The sequence below is a fragment of the Mycteria americana genome, chromosome 5, assembly GCF_035582795.1.
Source record: "Mycteria americana isolate JAX WOST 10 ecotype Jacksonville Zoo and Gardens chromosome 5, USCA_MyAme_1.0, whole genome shotgun sequence".
Taxonomy (NCBI): Eukaryota; Metazoa; Chordata; class Aves; order Ciconiiformes; family Ciconiidae; genus Mycteria; species Mycteria americana.
Genome location: NC_134369.1, coordinates 36805918 through 36823820, shown reverse-complemented (window position 1 = coordinate 36823820; position 17903 = coordinate 36805918). Strand labels below are relative to the sequence as shown.

At 39.7% G+C, this 17903-nt stretch overlaps 1 protein-coding gene across 1 annotated transcript; it reads left to right on the top strand.

Moving 5' to 3' along the window:
- The first annotated feature begins 130 nt into the window (after nt 1-130).
- Nucleotides 131-12226, top strand: EIF2S1 (eukaryotic translation initiation factor 2 subunit alpha). The gene is made up of 8 exons (XM_075502980.1): nt 131-279; nt 2326-2567; nt 4130-4209; nt 5067-5218; nt 7954-8060; nt 10510-10607; nt 11603-11746; nt 12042-12226. The coding sequence occupies exons 2-8, from the start codon at nt 2327-2329 to the stop codon at nt 12165-12167; spliced, it is 948 nt and encodes a 315-aa protein (XP_075359095.1). The 5' UTR covers nt 131-279; nt 2326; the 3' UTR covers nt 12168-12226.
- Nucleotides 12227-17903: the final 5677 nt, after the last annotated feature.

The window sequence follows — 17903 nt, the reverse complement described above, 5'->3', positions numbered from 1 at the left end:
TGTGACACTCGGAGGTCTCCGACTCTGTCCGCCCGCGTTGCTCTCAGCGCCCGGCTCGGGGGGGGGCGCTCTAGCAAAGGGTGGCCTTCTGCCCCGACGTTCAGACTCTATGCTCCTAGGAGCGCGTGGCTGGCCTATCGCGTGCGGAGGAGCGGGAGAAGGGCGGGCTAGCGCCTGCGCAGTGGGGTGGTGGTGGCCAGGCGCACGCTGAGGCAGGAGCGGGACCAGCGCGAGACTCCGGGCCGCGAGCGCAGAACGGGACCCCTCGGCCGTTGCCAGGTAGCGGCTGTGCCCCCGCCGCTGCTCGCGCCCCGCCGCCGCCTCGGGGTCTGGCCTCGCCCCGCGGCCGGGCCGCGGCTCCTCCTGGCTGGGAGCGCTGTGGGCCCGCGGTGTCGGGAGGGGACTCGGCGCGGCTGAGGGCTGGGCCCGGGCCCTTGGGCTCGGCCGGGGCGGGAGGGAGGGAGGGACGGACGGACGGACGAACGGGCGAGCGAACGACGGACGGACCGGCGCCGCAACTGCGAGCTTCCCAGGCCGCGGGGCCGCGCTCCCCGGGGGACCGGCCCACCTCTCGCCTTCACTGTGCCAGAGATGGGCCCTTCCCGGCCCGGCAGCGGCTGTCGGCCGCCCTGGGGACGGCTTCCCTTCTCTGGTGCTGTAGCTGTCGTGGGGCATTGCCTCTGTCAGCGACACTCCAGCGGCCGGAGGAGTCGCTGGTCAGAAGTTACTCCATTTTCGCAAGTTTCCGCAGAGACTTGTGCGGCCGTGGGGACTTAAACCTTTGCTGAGGCGTTTCTAACGTCTTGGAAAGATGGTTTCCAGCGTTGGTGCTGTGGGCACCGTGTTGCTTCTGAGGGGTTTCCCACAGAAGGCCAAAATAAAAAGCTTGTGCCTACGGAGAGGAGTAAAATAACCTGTGTGCAGAGCAGTGTTGGTCCATTTTTGCTTGCTGTGGTTGGGGTTTGTTGCTTTGCAACATATCTTTATTCTGTATAAGTAGACATGCAGGGTTGAGCTGAACTGCATTAAGTGGACTAGAAAACTGAACTGTCAAGTTTTTATTTTTAAGTTTGGAGTCCTTTGTTCAGCTTCAAATTATATGAAGTTATATGAAACCTTTAGAGGAGTGTTTTTATAATCCTTTACTAGTTTGTATTTCCCCTTTCTGCAAGTTAAGGATGGCAATAAGGGTGGATGCAGTCTTCTGAATTGTATGGCCATGTGTACGTAGTGCTTGGCATTACCATCTTAGCCTCTTTAAATTCTCATATAGCTAGAAAGCATCAGCACTGCTGTAAAGATCAAGAGTAATACTTCAAAATGGTGATTACAACAAACCTGAAGAAGTGATGCATTTGACTCAGCATCTTAGGCTCCTACTTCTGTAGGAAACTCTTTGTATGAAACTTCTAGGCATAGACAAAAGGAATTGAACTAGCCTGGTGGGTGATGAGTATGTGAATTCATCATCAGGAAAATGAAGAGGTTTAAGCATTCCTTCTTAACCACTACATGATTATGAAGCATTGATTTTGTACTTTTTTTGAACATATAATGAAAGAATCCAGGCTTTTTTTTTCTTCCTGAGTAGCAATATGTTGGGGGGTGCTTTTTTTCTTTTTTTAGTGCTTCATTCATGTCAGGCTAGTTCTATCTTCTGTTCTGATTATTGCCTTTGCTTTCTTTGCTGACAGGTGGCCTCTGAAGCAGGTCTTACAGGATTATTCCAAACATCTTGTGCTGAGTTTAGAAAGTCATCTTCTGGAGCATAGAGTCTGCTCCTTCTCAGTACTGCAGAAGCTTCACTCTACTACCTCTTAACTCTCTCAACCTCTCACATGCACATTCTTATGTGCATACAAATACCTTAGTGAGCACTTAGTGAGTGAGCAGGCTTCTCCTCTTCCATGTCCTCCTGTTAAAATCTGCTGTAAAGTTTTACACAGCCTCCTGAATTTAGATGAATGCAAGGTGTGCAGTGCCACCTCTTCACCACTTGAAGTCACTTCTTCTGAATTGTGCTATGGATAGGTAGTATGACAGTTGAAGTGGATAATAAAGTCTGTGTAGCAAGCTTTTTCTGCTTTAGTGCAAAAATTTAGCATTTTAGCAAATGGATGTGGTAATACTAAAATCCTAGTTAATTTATTGTTTCATTTCTATTAAAACCTAAGTGTGAATTGCACAAGCCTTATCCTAATTTGCATTTTTTGTACCAGTGTTCCTCTCTATCCTCACCAGTCCTTGCTCGTTTTTTACCTTGTTTGCAGAAGTCGGTGATGTACTGTGAAATAAAATCTTTGTTTCCTTCTGCTCAAATTCCAGAATGCCAGGACTAAGCTGTAGATTCTACCAGCATAAATTTCCAGAGGTGGAAGATGTAGTGATGGTCAATGTTCGGTCCATTGCTGAAATGGGAGCCTATGTCAGCCTGCTGGAGTACAACAACATTGAAGGCATGATCCTTCTCAGTGAGCTATCCAGAAGACGTATTCGTTCCATAAACAAACTCATCCGCATCGGGAGGAATGAATGCGTTGTGGTCATAAGAGTTGACAAAGAGAAAGGTATTAGGGGATATTGTGGGCTATATTGAGATTGAATTAATAGAGAAAAATGCAGATAAACTAGGTGGTTTAGGTATTCGTTGTTTTTTGCCAGGGGTTCTTTTTTTTTTTTAAGGCACTTGAGCAAAATCATCATCATGATGCCATCTGATATTTGTGATCATTCTTCCATTCCTCTGTGTCATTTGGGAATTGGGTTAATGAAGGTCAATCACTTCAGTAAAGATTTGCTTAAGTGGGTCCTCACCAGCTCAATGTTTGGTCAACAAACCATAGTGAAGTGGGATTTTCTTTTGATAATCTATGTAGATTTTCTAAGTCCTAAATGAAGAGAAGGATTATCTGGTGTAGTGATTAAAAATCTAAATGGTGAACATCTAATGGTCACAGTCCATCCCGTGCACTAACAAGTCTTCAACCTTGGCTATAAAATAGATTACATGTATGTAATTATTGTACCAGATGAATTCTATAGAAGGTTACAAGTTGAGATTGTACAGGCAACTTTGTCTTTTCCCATCTTCTGAACGTTTGAATCTTTTATTTTGAAGGTTTTTTTAATATATTTTCTATTTAGAACATGTTGGATTTTGATAATACAGTTCCATGCAATCTTTAAAAATCTATATCCAGGTATAAAGAAATAATGAAAATAAACACGGAGCACATCTCCTAGAAACCTGACTGTTGGTATGATGTTTCTCAAGTAATATGCTTTTCTAGAATACTTCTGAAACTGCAGTTAACTCTGAGATTAAGTAATGAATGACAGGATAAGAAAAAGCAGAGAGGAAAGACAGACAGGAAGAAACTTATTTCAGATAGATCTGAAGTAAAATAAGTTTTCCAGCATCTCTCATGAAAGGATGCTTCCTCTTAGAAATTTATTTCATTCTCATATGAACAGAGAAACACATCTGAAATTCACATAGTGGTCTTTTATTGAATCTTTTGAGGAGCCTATAGCTTGTGAGAAGTAGGTGGAGGCCTTTTCAAATATACTAAGAAATGGTTCAAAAGAGGTTTTTTCACAGACGGTTCTCCCAGAAGAGTATCCAAGGAGTTAGAGTCAGAATTTGAGGCCAGGCCTACTTTATTAGGAAACCGTTCAGAGCTAAACTGATGGAGTGCCAACCTTGAATGAAATTGAGTTGAGCACTACAAAAATATGCATCAAACTTGCTTCCTTGTATACTGGTATGATTTTTGCCAAAACTGTGTACAGTGACAGAAAAATGGATCACTGACTGCTGAAATATGAAAATTTCTTCAGGTTTGCAGAGAAAACATTCTTAGGGCAGTAATTTTCAAGAATGTTGTACAAAAGATTTGCTACTGTAAGTATTTACAGTTGAAATAATAATTTAATACCCTAGTTTGGATCGTGATTTGATCAAATTCATTAAGGTTTGGTTTTGTTACTTTCTGTAGCAACAGATAGAGATAGTGTAGGCAAGGGGCAAATTCTGAGCCAGAATGATTGTTCTTTATACTTTTGTTTTGAAGCAGTTAGACGTAGTTTGCACAATGCCTGATGCTTTCAAAATGGTTTTCTCCAATAGGTTATATTGACTTGTCAAAAAGAAGAGTTTCTCCAGAGGAGGCAATCAAATGTGAAGACAAATTCACGAAATCAAAGACTGTAAGTTGCTTTGCTAAATTCAGGCACTGTGTGTCACCAGCTTCTTTCCTGAGCAACCAAAATGCACAGACATAAGATAACATGAAAATAAAGTATTGTGCTCATTTATTAAGCATGCTCTTGATTCTCATTTACCCAGGCATATATATATAGTCAGCTGTCCATGAGTGCTCTGGTAAGCTGCTTCTTAATTAATGAGTAGATCAAGTAATATGTCAGTTGAAAATCTGTGATGTAAAGAGGGAAGTTTAAATGATTAGAAATCCAAAAGCATATGCTGGTTTAGCACTCTATGGACAAATTTTATTGAAAAGGCGTGCAAGTAGTTTAAGGCTCCCACCCTTACTACTGTGTGATCTTAGGCTTTTGAGTAGAATGCTTACCATTAAATACTCCTTTGATTCTAACTTTTTTTTCTTTGTATGCAAATATATGTATACTATATGTATACAAAGAAATAATATTTCTTTGTATACTGTTTAACAACTTGATAATACTTTTTGCATCAGTTTCCGTGAGAGAATAATTTTATCTTCATAACTACACAGTAAAGGTTTAGGTTAATAAAATGGTTTTGATATTTTGTAAGTTCCTAGAACTCAGTATGTAATTTATTGCTAAATGTAGGGAAGGATTCTATTGCAACATCATACAGTGTTTAGAATCAAGACACTTTATCACTGATTTTTTTTTTAATTGTTTATTTGCATCAACAATTTTGGTTGTGGACTTTGATCTGTGGGACTCAATTTTACGCTGTACAAACTCATAGTAAGAGTCAGGCATTACATGAGTGTGAGACTGGACAGGGGGTGTTTTGTTTTGGGGTTTTTTAATACCCCTTTTGTGTGTTCAAGGTTTACAGCATTCTTCGTCATGTTGCTGAAGTCTTGGAGTACACCAAGGATGAGCAGCTTGAGAGTCTGTTCCAGAGAACTGCCTGGGTATTTGATGACAAGTACAAAAGACCAGGATATGGTGCTTATGATGCATTCAAGCATGCAGTCTCGTAAGGACATCTTTTCTACTTCTAGGGGTTTATTTCATAATTGCAGACAAGTATTTCCTGGAATAGTTCCACCATAATGTTCTTTTGGGGGTTTTGGGTGTGTTTTTCCCAGAGTCTGTGTGTAGAATGTACTGGTCAAGTAAACCTAGTAAATTCTGACATCAGTCTTCCAGTTGCTTATTGTAGGTTTCTCTGTCTTATTGCTTTCTTCAAGTTCCCAATGCTTTTGAGAAGGAAGGCTCAGAGTTGGCTTGTTTTTATCCATCTTTGAGTGTGCCACTCTGTCTGTGTCAGTTTTTTAAAAGTAGTAATTGAATTTGATGTGGAGAAATAGTAAGGCACTTGGTGAATAATATGTTTTAAGAGAAACATGTAATTACAAACACTGGAGAGAATTCCATTGCTACAGATGAGCCTTTGACATTTCTAACAGAAGAAGCAGCACTGATCTTGGTTTGTCTGTCACAATTTACCTGTTCTTAGTCCCAAGTAGATGTTACCAAACATATCTAGCTCTGTGTCTGAAAACATTTCTACTCAAAGCTGACTGTCACTTTTCCACTGCACAGACAGAATTTTTCTTTTCCAAATGCAACAACTTGGCTTGTTACTTCTCTACAGTTCCAAACTCAAAGAATGGGAATGGGATCAGGAACCTAGAAATGGAATTATGAACAGAAAGAGTTGGAAATTGTGATGCTAAGGGAGTATGCACTGAGATAGATTGCTCTTCATTTTTTTATGAAGTATGGTATTTTAATTTGCTTTCAGAATTAACCTGTTTGGGTCCCCTCTAAAGATTCTGTCGTTAACTTGGCAATCCAAAAATAGATTTCTCAGTAAACGTTTCCAATTTTACCTTTTATAGCACATAAACCTATGAGTGATGAACTTGAGTTGAACACTAGATGGCAGTAATAAAATTTTAGAAATTGTGTTGACTTAAAGGAGCAGGGCACTTGGTAGCATTTTGGTTAACTTAAAACCATCTCTGTGTTTTTGGGGAAGAGACAACTTGTATCCTCATTGGACTGAATGTGCTCTGTTTCATAGAATAATAATTATTTTCTAATGATAGCAAATTTACAGGTAAAGGGCAAATCTGGGCACATTGCTGCAGAAGGAATTCCAGATCATTCCATAACTGATAAATACTTAGTTAAACACCTGTATACTAGAACAAAAAACTGTAGTTACATTGGCTGTTTAAGCTTCTCTTAAACTCAGAAAAATTCCTGAACACGTGCCATTTGTTGCTCATCTGCTATTCGGGTTGGAGCACAAACTTCAGAAGCTGTCTATTCTCAAAACATGTTTTCATCAGTAATGCCTTAAGGTTTCTGACAACGGACTGCAACTTTTCTTTGTTCCCATTGTGCTCCTACATAAAGCTATAGTGTGGTTGAGCAGAAAAATGTGGATATTGCTGCTTTTCTGTGCTTGCTGAAGTGCTTTCTGGAGGCTTAGCATGCCGTCTAAGAATTTGACTTGCTATTTCTTTCTTAGTACTGAGGATTAGTGTTTTGGGGTTTCACACAGCAGGACACTGGTGGCAAAATTTTAAAGTATATTTACCCTCTGATCAGTAAAACTTAAACATCTGGGACCTATTTGTTGAATGCCTACCAAATGCTCATGAAAGTAACTTGAAGATTTCACAGAATAGAATGTAAATGAAGAAACAGAATTTACATGTCCAATAAATCACTTCTGCTATATGGGTTCATATTTTTGATGTGTACAAACTGTCATATTTCTGCATTCTGTTTGCTTATGTTTGGCTCTTCTACTATCTATACTCAGTATATAAAATCATGAAAGATGACTTTTTATTAGCAGCAGAGACCAATCTCCAATATTGCTCTGTTTTTTGGGCCATTTTAGTTCATGTTTGCCTCCTAGTAGTATTGTAGGTGATCCAGTATTGCTTTTCAGGGAACTGCAACTCCTGTCTCTGAAGAACAGGAAAAATTTTTGTGAGGAGCTTTTTGGTTATGGTCTCTGTTTCAGATATATTTTGGATAAAATTAATACAGCAATAAAGAGAATTGACACCACTTCTTGAAACAAGAGCTGCTAATTTATATGGATAAACAGCAGAGGAGTTTGCCTCTGTGATCTCCGGATTTTAAACTACTAGCTTGTGATCTGAAAAACCTTTATTCTTTCTTTAGCCAAGAATGTAGCCAGCAGATAAGTATCTGTCTGTGATCCAGTCACTGTTAAAAAGGAGTACAGAATAACATGGGATGAGTATAGGTTATTTTGTAGAATGACAAAAATCTTGTGTTTGAATGAAACACTAAAATAATTCAAAAACCTCAGATTCGTCATGGATTCTCTTTCATGCAATATGGATTTATCTTCACATTGGAGGGAACATAAATACCAAGCAGCTAGATATTTTTCTCACTCTGTGTGTCATGTACAAATGGAGCTGGACAGAAGTAATTCCTTTTCTTAAAAAAAAAAAAAAAATCAGATCTTTCCTTCCAGGAAGAGATTGAGTAAACTACTTTTCTGTTTTGTTAAATGCTTCCTATAGAAAACATTTTGGAAATAGATGTGTTTATTTTATTCCAGTGTTTCAATGGGCTCTTAAGAAATTTTCCTGTTTTCATTGCCTAGTAGATGTCTATGATTATGCATAATAACTTCTGGTACTATTTCAATGTTAATGTTATGTCGTATTCCACTTCGGTATAACTTCTGTAATGTTGCTTTGCTTGGCTCAGAGACCCTGCAATCCTGGATAGCTTAGATCTGACAGAGGAAGAGAGGCGTGTATTGATTGACAATATTAACAGACGTCTGACACCACAAGCAGTCAAAATCCGAGCTGGTGAGTTCCTTCCAGATGTTCATTGAACGCGTCTTGACGCTTAAGTTAGCGTATGGTGGTGCTGATATTTGAGTGGAACTGTTCTTCCAGAATTAAGACACCTTAATCAAGGATTGCTTGCAAAATGCCTCTGTGGGTTCTATCTCGAAGTCCAAGGTGGTTTGGCTTTTATTTTTTCCGCCAAACTGCAGATTCCTTGGGACGCAAAGTACTTGTCCTGATATTTAATGCAGTCTATCATATTGCGCTGATACACACTGAATTTAAATATTTTATAGTTATTACTGCATCCACAACATCTTTTTCATTATTCAAAGTGTTACATTTTTTGGTTCTCTAACAGGATGATTGACCTCTGTCAGCTCAGCTAGGGCATACATCTTAGCCACTTGTCTATGAATATGTGAAAATAGTTCCAGCTTTTCTCTGGGTGTATTTCTAATTGGCTGATTGCAAACCATTCAGCAGGATATATTAGCTCAAGCTTCGCATGTCTCTAATGTATTCGTAAAGTGTATGAGCTGGTTTGTCTCAGCCCAGTGCAGGCGGAAAAAGCACATGACTGCAGTACTTAAGAAGGCACACTTTAAAACTGTAAATCTGGTTGTACAGCTACCTGAACAGCCTAAAAGCATGCTTGCCATTAAACAGATAGTCAATGTAGCAGAGTCACATTTTTTAACTAGATTGAGAAATTGCCTCTGCTCTGCAAGGGTATATTGAAGAGCATTAGTTGATTACTGTGGAGAGAAGAAAAGATAACCCATATCCAAATGACAGTGAAGTCAAGAAGAGAGTGCAAAAAGTAAAGTAATGAAAAATTCCTTTACCTATTACTTTAGATCACCATGAGTTAACATAGACTTCAAAAATTTAAGTGGGATTTGATTGCTATGAAGAATGAAATTGCTAACATAAATAGCACTTCATTAATTATGAAAATAAAGTTACTCGATGAGCATATTCTCTTACTTCCTTCATCTTGCCTGTTTTGTTGTGATGGTTGTCGTGGTTTAGCTTCAGTCGGCAACTAAGTACCACACAGCCGCTCACTCACCCTCCCCCCCCCCCCCCCCCCCGCCCCGTGGGATGGGGGAGAGAATCAGAAGAGCAAAAGTAAGAAAACTTGTGGGTTGAGATAAAGACAGTTTAATAATTGGGAAAAAGAGAGAAAAAAATTGTTATCGTAATAAATTGTAATGAAAAGGAAAACAACAAAAGAGAGAGAGAGAGAGGAACAAAACTGGAGGGGTGTGGGGGGACAGGACACGACGACACACAAGTGATGCAACTGGCTCGCCACCCACTTACCGATACCCAGCCCATCCCTGAGCAGTGATCGCTGCCCCCCGGCCAACTCCCCCCAGTTTCTATACTGAGCATGATGCCAGATGGTATGGAATAACCCTTTGGCCAGTTGGGGTCAGCTGTCCTGGCTGTGCCCCCTCCCAGCTTCTTGTGCACCTGGCAGAGCATGGGAAGCTGAAAAGTCCCTGACTAGAGTAAGCACTACTTAGCAACAAATAAAACATCAGTGTGGTATCAACATTATTCTCATCCTAAATCCAAAACACAGCGCTGTATTAGCTACTAGGAAGAAAATTAACTCTATCCCAGTCAAAATCAGTACAATGGTCGAAGGTGTTTTTAATTTTGTCTTCAAAGCAAGCGTAGAAATTTTCCATTGGCTTGTAGTGTCATCCTGGGGCTGACTGGGATGCTCTTCTGTGAATTTGTTTGTGATAGCTGAGAACTAGCAGGTTGTTGTTAGTCACCTGGAAGTGAGACTAACTTCTCTGTGTAGCTTAGTCTTGCACCATTGCTACATGGGTAAAGAAATCTTTGTCTTTAGTCTAATCAGGGTATTACCAATATGACCAGCATTAGTCTATGCCTTAATTTCCAAACATATACAAAAAGCTATAGCTAACTATCGCTTTAACTGTATGTTAATATAAGTTACCTTAAAAATAAAATAAAAAAAAAAAAATCCAGTGCTTCTCAAGTGATTCCTCTGTTGTAATTGCTGACAGAATTACATGAATTTGTGGATGTGCTCTTTTTCAAGTTTCACTTTTCCTGATAGATTTTTCATTTTCTCTGGTATTTATTGCTTTTACATCTTCATCTCTCCATGTGAAATATATAATTATTCCCATTGAGTTTATTGGGTGAGAGGTGAGTGAATATGGGTATATAATTTCGTATCTTGGCTTTTCAGAGCACAGTGTAAAATGTTGTATGTCTAAAGAATTTATGAAGACTTTTACCTCAACTTACAAGTCAAGAAAGTGAAATACCTTCCTCAGCTTCGGGAGCTACTGAGGCTGTCATTGTGGATAAACATTGGTTGCTAAAAAGCTTTATTAAAGCTTAAGTTAAAAAGCTTTAAAGATGCTACAGCTTTTGGTAACTTCAAAATTTTATTATTTGTATTCCTCTGTCCTAGATATTGAGGTTGCCTGTTATGGTTATGAAGGCATAGATGCAGTAAAAGAAGCTTTGAGAGCAGGCTTGAACTGTTCCACAGAGAACATGCCCATTAAAGTAAGTCTCTGTCTTAATAGTGAAGTCAAAAGCAAAGTTTTCTAATGCCCTCAGGTACCAGTAGCATGCAATTGCAATTGTCACAATCACGTAGCTGAGACTGGGAAGCCGTGTACTTGCTTTCCGATTCTTCTCTAGCAGGTATGTAACACACTTCCTTTCAGCTGTGTGCTGCCAGTTGTTCCTGTGACTGTGCTGTGGCTTCCCAAGTTCAAGAAGCTGTATTTATTCTGTTCAATTTATTAAAGTCTAGTATTGGCACACTACATACCTACTAGTCCTTTATGTAGCCTTAGGTAGGGAGCAACAATTTTTATTTTCAGATATAAGATTATGTAAGAAAAGGAATGTTCGGTCCACATATGTTGCTATGTTGGTAGAATGTTGGTAGAATGGCTGCTGTAGCCAGGCCTAGTTAATCTCCCCAACAATTTTAGGATATCGAGTGCATTACTGAATAAGTGTTTTCAAAAGACTTGAAAGTACTTACTTCTTTGAAAATGGTTTCTTATAATGGTTTCTTGTAACAAAAGGAAAAGTTTACTTACCCAGTCATCTAAAAAAACCAAAAAAGCCAACCAAACAAAAAAAAAACCAAAACACAAAAACAAACAAAAAAACCCATACTGGTTGTCACAGTCTTTTAATTGTTTGAAAAATTAAGTGATAGGCTGTTTTACTGATCTGCAAAGTGGACATCCTCTCTGCTTAGCAATATTTGTCTAAATAAACATACTATGTAGAAATAACTGATATTGATGTTGGAAAGGGGACAGGCTGTGCACTTTCCTGTCTGCTCTTTCCGTCCAAGATGTTTATACTTCTAGAAAGGGGTTTTCTAATGGGAAAATGTTTTTTCTTCTGTGAATTGTATATTCAGAACTGCGTTGCTTACTTTGCTTCTGAGATTTTTCTTTGTTTTTATTACTGATTCTGCTTTTTTTTCCCCCTCCTCCTCCCCCCCCCCCCCCCCCCCAATCCCTGCAATGTTATAGATTAATCTGATAGCCCCTCCTCGTTATGTGATGACTACAACAACACTGGAGAGAACTGAAGGACTGTCTGTTCTAAATCAAGCCATGGCTGTAATTAAAGAAAAAATTGAGGAGAAGAGAGGAGTCTTTAATGTGCAGATGGAGGTAAGAACACATTACATTCTAAAATGTAATATTTTTTTTTTTCCTCGTGGCATTTTTAAAGTAGAGCAAGATTGATAGTGCTAGGAGAAATTTTGGCAAAAAGGTATTAAACTAAAAAAAACCCGAAACTTCTGTGTTTCTTAAACAGCCAAAAATTCTACTTTTCCTGGTTTTTATTGTGTGACTTCAGGATGTATTTTATCTCTTGCTCTTTATGTAGAATCAGAGCCTACAAATATATATGTTCTTTCTTAATGACTGTTCACAATGTTTTCTGTTTTGGTTTTTTTTTCAGCCTAAGGTGGTTACTGACACAGATGAGACTGAGCTTGCAAGGCAGTTGGAAAGACTGGAGAGGGAAAATGCTGAAGTGGATGGGGATGATGATGCTGAGGAAATGGAAGCCAAAACTGAAGACTAAATGTTCTGGGATATTTAGAAGAGAGACCATATGAAAAATTAAAGACCCCATTGCAAACACTCTGGGCTAAATGTTTCCAGTATTGAAAACTTCAAATGCAAATACTTGAAGTGTTTTACTGTTTTAAAAAGACCAATGTGTGAAAGGCTCTTCTAAATAACATTTCATGCAGCAACTTACACAAATTGAATCTTTTAAAGGGAAGGTGCCTAGTCAAATTCAAGACACAGATCTGGCCAGAGGGAGGTTGCAGCCCCATGCTTAACATTTTCACACATAACAATTCCTAATTGGTGATACAGCTCAATGCATCTGTTAATGATCTTTCCTGGGAGCACCAAGACCAAGCAAGCTGAACAGTTCTATACAGAATGTATTTGAGCAAATATTCAATAAATTTCTGGGCTATGTAACTCCCAAGATTTTTTTTTCCCCTTTTTTGTCACATGGCCTCGAGTGATACGAATATAAAACCTGGAAGAGTATGATCAGTGGGTGACTCCCCTTTAACATTGAAAGGACTTGCTTTTGTTTGCTTTAAATCAAGCCAAGAATGAGTGGAACAAAATGTTTTTCTTGCAAGTTTGTTGATGCAGACTTGTTTAAAACAGCATTTCCTTTGTTTTTTATCTGTGTTTAGGGACTGAGAACTTGAAAACTTTGAACATGGCTTGTTACCATTCCAAGAAACATAGCTGATAAATGAAAAATTACATATAGTTGCACTTTGCTCCTATAGGTTAATATAGCGGGAGCTTTAATGAACTTACTCATACTTCAAAATAGACTGTGCTGCTGTCTTCTGAGCTCACTGCTGCATGACCTTCAATTCTGCCTACCCTAAATCTCATTTACACTGAACTGAGCTATTCATTCTAGAAACAACCTGTTTATCTTCTCTGAATAAGAGAAACAAGATGTGCTTTCCATGTTGGAGTGTAAAAAAAAAAAAACAAAAAAAACAAAAAAAAAACCCAACCCACCCTGTTTTCCTTATCTGTGGGAGTTGGGGGGGAGAGGGGGTGTGCTTTTATTTTAAGTAACCTTTCCAAATTGCTAAATTTTTAAACGTATCTTTTTCCATTGACATGTCCCATATTGCACATCTTTTTTTCTTAATATTTTGTGCTGCTAGAGGAAAAATGCATGAAAAATGAGGCTTTGAGCTGTAACTAGGAATTGTTAATATTGCCACAGGTATAAACAATGTGCTTGGTACCTGGTGTTGCCACAGAAGGCATTCACAAAGGGCATACTTACCTCAATCCATGCTTGATCATCAGAGCAGTTCACATGTACCCAACCTTTACTATGCAAAGCCAGAAAAGTTAAGTAACTTCTAGTCTTTGCAGAATGTTGGAAAATACCTGAATGTGTTATCACAAAATGAAGAAACAAATTTTTTTTTATGGTTATTTTCTCAAATTGCTGTCTTTTCAGAAGCTGCTTATGACAGTCTTGTCATGGCTTGAAGTTGTGATAATGTCAGTTTCCTGTTTGAACAGCTCTTCCAACGTTGTCCATTCACTAAAATAGTAATTTGGCTTCCATTAAACACAATAGGTGGGTACTCAGACAAAAGAACAAAGTGTTTATAAATTAAAAAGTCGCCATGTGATCTGTATGCCAAAATAATGCTGTAAAGCAAAGCACTGAAAAATGAGCCACACATGCTCTTTCCTTATACTATTATCAGGGGGTTACAATTAGTATCATCTCTAAGAACTCTTTTGGTGCGTTAATAGGTGAGCATTGTTTCTGTCAGTAATTTAGGCAAAAGTTTGCTAAACTTGTTCAGTACCTGATGAGAGCCTCAGTGTGCTGGTGTACACAATTCTGTGTCAATTTTGAGTGCCTGAAAAAAAAAATGACCGAGATGGTGAGGATGGTAAGGAAGCAGCTTAAGATAAACGCATTTCAATCACTTATTACACTAGGAGATAAAGTCAGGCTCTCCCATTGCCTGAGCAAATTTTAACCAAGAAGCTTAAATAAAAGATACGAGACAACTTAGTAGATACTCCTGGTGCGTTGCCGTAGCTGGAAGGAGGAGGTCTGAGATGGCTGCTTTCAAGACCTGTTAGCGAGGTGCATGTAAGGGAGTGCTGAACGTGTGAAGGCCACGCTGGGCCTCGGCTGTGGGGCCTCAGTTGCCGTAGCCTGTGACTTAAGGATCTTTAGAAGTTGTCGAGATGATGCCTTCTGTCTCAACCGATCTATGTTGTATGTGTGGAACTCCGTTTGCTTACCAAGTGCTTAAAATAAGGGTCGTGGGTTTTGTGTGAACGTCTTTTGTCGAATCGCTAAAGCAAGGTAGCGTATTCCTGCTGTTCATTAGCAACTGTCCTGTTTACTCAGTTGTAATTGCAAGGCCAAAAGCTCCCCCTGCACTCATGTAGTCAACTGAAGGGAAAGGTACAGGTATACCTGTGGACAGGGCTTGGCCTGATGTGCTAATTGTAAGCATCTCAGCTTGACTTCCGTGTCCCAAATTAATTTTGTAAGTCCGGCAGCTTGGAAGTAGTTTTACTTATAACATCTGATAAGGACTGATTAATAGAAAAAAAACCAATCAGAGGTACTGGCTCGGGTCAGGCACACGGTCCAGTAACACACAGCCCTGTATCCTGTTTCTGATGAGGGGAAATAGTGGCTGCTAAAGAAGGGGTGCCCTGCTTTCTTGGGGCTGTTGTGGTTTGTCTGGGTTTTGATAGTGTGACAGTTCCTTGCTGTTTTCTCTCTGATTCTGGCCCTCAGGGTTTTTTTAGATGCAGTGGAGCTGGCATGTTGTTCTTCATAGCAGAATCTGCACTTTGGTATTTAATTGCTGATAGTTTTTTGGTCCAGAGTCTAGACAATTAAACTGTTTTCAAACACTGCCACCTTTCTACAGTTAATTTTAAAAATGCTCTTACGTCAGAATACTTCTGAACTCTTGTCATCTTTCACTTCTATCTAGAAATGTTTCGTCATTATTTTGATGTGGTTTGTTTTCATCTTATTTCATCCCTAATCCACTAAAGGAACTAAATATTTAATGGTGTCCTACACCAGAGGGCAAAGTCCTAGCATCTTAAGAAGCTGCTTTGAAAAAGCTGGGTGTATGTAATCCCCCCTGTGACACTGTTCACACGATGATACACGATGGGCATTGCAGAACGTGCGACGGGGGTTGTCCTTTGGGCAGGTTCTCTTAATCAGCTGTTCATGGCTCCTTGAGGGGCTGACCTGGAGTGTCTGTCAGGTCGGCCAGCTGAAATAGTGCAGTCTGCGCTCAGAGCCAGCTCTTCCTGGCCACCCCAATGCAAATTCTAGAGCACTTAAAGTGTTTGGGGGTCACTTTGAATGGAAAAATGTCAAGCACTCAACTGTGCTTTTTTTGTTAAAATACTACGCTGACATGTGGAAAACACCAGTATAAAATGGATCTGAGGAAACAGTCCTCCTTTCAGTGAGTTTCAAGTCCCACAGAAGACCTGATGGAGTTTTCTGGAGCTCCCTGGATTTATACAGATCGAAGCACGTCCTTTTCTGCCGGGAGGCTTCAGTGCCAGAGCTTGCCTTCCCAGCACATGCGTGAATACGGCAGCCCAGATCTACTGACTCATTTTACACTATATGACCCTTTTCCCGCAAAGCTGTCTGAGAGATCTGTATTTACTCAACCTCAGGGAGCAATATAGGGGCAGTTTGTTAACCTTGATTAACTACAGAATGAGACGGGGGGTGGGGGGGGTATTATAAATATCCAAGGTGTTGAAGAAAGTGAAGGCTCTAGATTATAAAAAGTAGTTGGTACAAAACCTGTTGTTTACTGGCCAGCTAGGGCAATGTTTGTTTCACCATTCACCAGCAGTTTGGCAAATGAAATTCTTCGTTGCTAATGGTAATTTTGCCAAGATCCGTCTGCAGGGTTGTGGGTGGTCTGCGTGCTGGAGGAAAAGAGCTCGCTCGGATCTCTGGTGAGGACTGGTTATGGTGCAATTCTGAGATCACTGTCTGAGCGAGAGCCCCCTGCAAGCTTCTGCCTGTCCTCACTAGCATGAAATTATCTCACCCACCTTGTTATAAATTGCCTGCAGTAACAAGCTGAACGATGTGAAGTCAAACGTCAAATACCAAACGGTGGAACACTGTATTCCTGGAGCTGGTTATATAAAGAGTGCGTGTCCAGGAAACACACGCAGCAGTAATGTCTCTTGTGTACCTAGACTCAAGTTTTCTTCTCTTTTCTCAGGTTTAATTCTGATGTACAGAACCTTGTGAGCTGAAATTTATTTTCTTTTTTCTGCTGACTGCATCAGTTTTTTCCCCAAGATTCTGCTTCTGAGTACAGCTTTTATTTATATATATTTATGTATATACACAGAGACGGCGATTATTTATTAAACTAAAAGAAATACACTCAGTTCATTTCTGCTTTATTTTAAGGCCACAATAATATAAAAAAAATACCAAAATTTCCATTGATATCTTTGAAAATACTACATACCTACAGCAAAAAATACTCTTCCAGGTGTTCTGTTAAACTTACTGTACTTAACTTTAGACTGAAGAACAAACATAACTGGGATATGACTAATGCAGCCGGTTGCCTCATGGCTGCCTGCCTTTTCCAAAGTGGCAAAGGGAGTACAGTAGGAGCTACGTAGGTAACTTCCACATGGGCCGGCTGCTTTTGAAATCTCAGCCAGCGTGCTTTCTCTTCATACAGCAATCGATTTTTCTAACTTCAAGTAGTGCTCAGTCACCCATTGTATTTCTCATGATCTCTGCAGAACTGTTCCCTGGGTCATCTCCAGTGCATTGTCGGGTTTGAATTCTTTGGTATCTTGCTATTCCTCCCTAAAAGTTATAAAAAATACTATAAAGATAAAGAAATTATTTGTTTGTTCCTTTTCCTCAGTACATCAAAGTGTGACCAGTAATCTGTTCCGGTGTGCAAAGACTGAGAGATACCTGAGTCACTTTGTCTTACTGAACTCTGGACTTTCTTTTTACATAGCAACAAGAGCTTTTGTTTATTTGTTATACTCTACATCATGTTTCTTATCACAGCCCCCAGCTCTGCCCACGTATATCACCTTAATTTTGGTGCAAGTCAGGGAATGCTAACAGTACAGCAAAGACTATTACTTCTGAACAGCAGTGCTGTCTGAAATACTAATACTGGTTTATTTCATCGGGACAAGATTTGATAGCTCTATGAAACAGATTTATCATGGGCGAAGTCTTCAAAAATGCAATAAACATCTAGGCTCGTATTCAGACATAAAAAAGGCACTCTGCTTCAGAGGCACTCAGGAATTACAAGAGGTCACTGCACGGTGTCCATTGATCAGACTGCTTTACCCAAAGCCCGAATAGTTGCTTATGTAGGGATTTAGGATATTAAGTTGAGAATCTTGGTTTATATGCCCAGAGGTCACTGAAAGTAGAGTGGGCTTTTAGGTGCTTTGGGGCTTCTTTGGTAAAATAAATTTCTAGCAAAAGAAATTATTTTAAGGTTTGTAAAAGCCTCCTTGTAATCATAATGTTTTATATGTTACACTTAAGGTGTTCTGATCTGTGGAACCCCTATAAGATGTGTTTATTAGATGAGGAATTTTAAGTGGTAAAGTTGATTAGTCTGAAGTTTTGAGGGATGCGATTTTACAGTTCTGCTTCTCCCTCCTATGCAATACCTGATTTGTCATCATGTGGCTGCTTATATTGGCCAACTCACTCGGTGGTGGT

Excerpts from the sequence above, each read along its gene's own strand:
- EIF2S1 (XM_075502980.1), top strand. The coding sequence starts at position 2,327 with ATGCCAGGACTAAGCTGTAGATTCTACCAGCATAAATTTCCAGAGGTG. Across the intron at positions 2,568-4,129 it reads AAGAGTTGACAAAGAGAAAG|GTTATATTGACTTGTCAAAA; the intron begins GTATTAGGGGAT and ends TTTCTCCAATAG. Across the intron at positions 5,219-7,953 it reads GCATTCAAGCATGCAGTCTC|AGACCCTGCAATCCTGGATA; the intron begins GTAAGGACATCT and ends TGCTTGGCTCAG.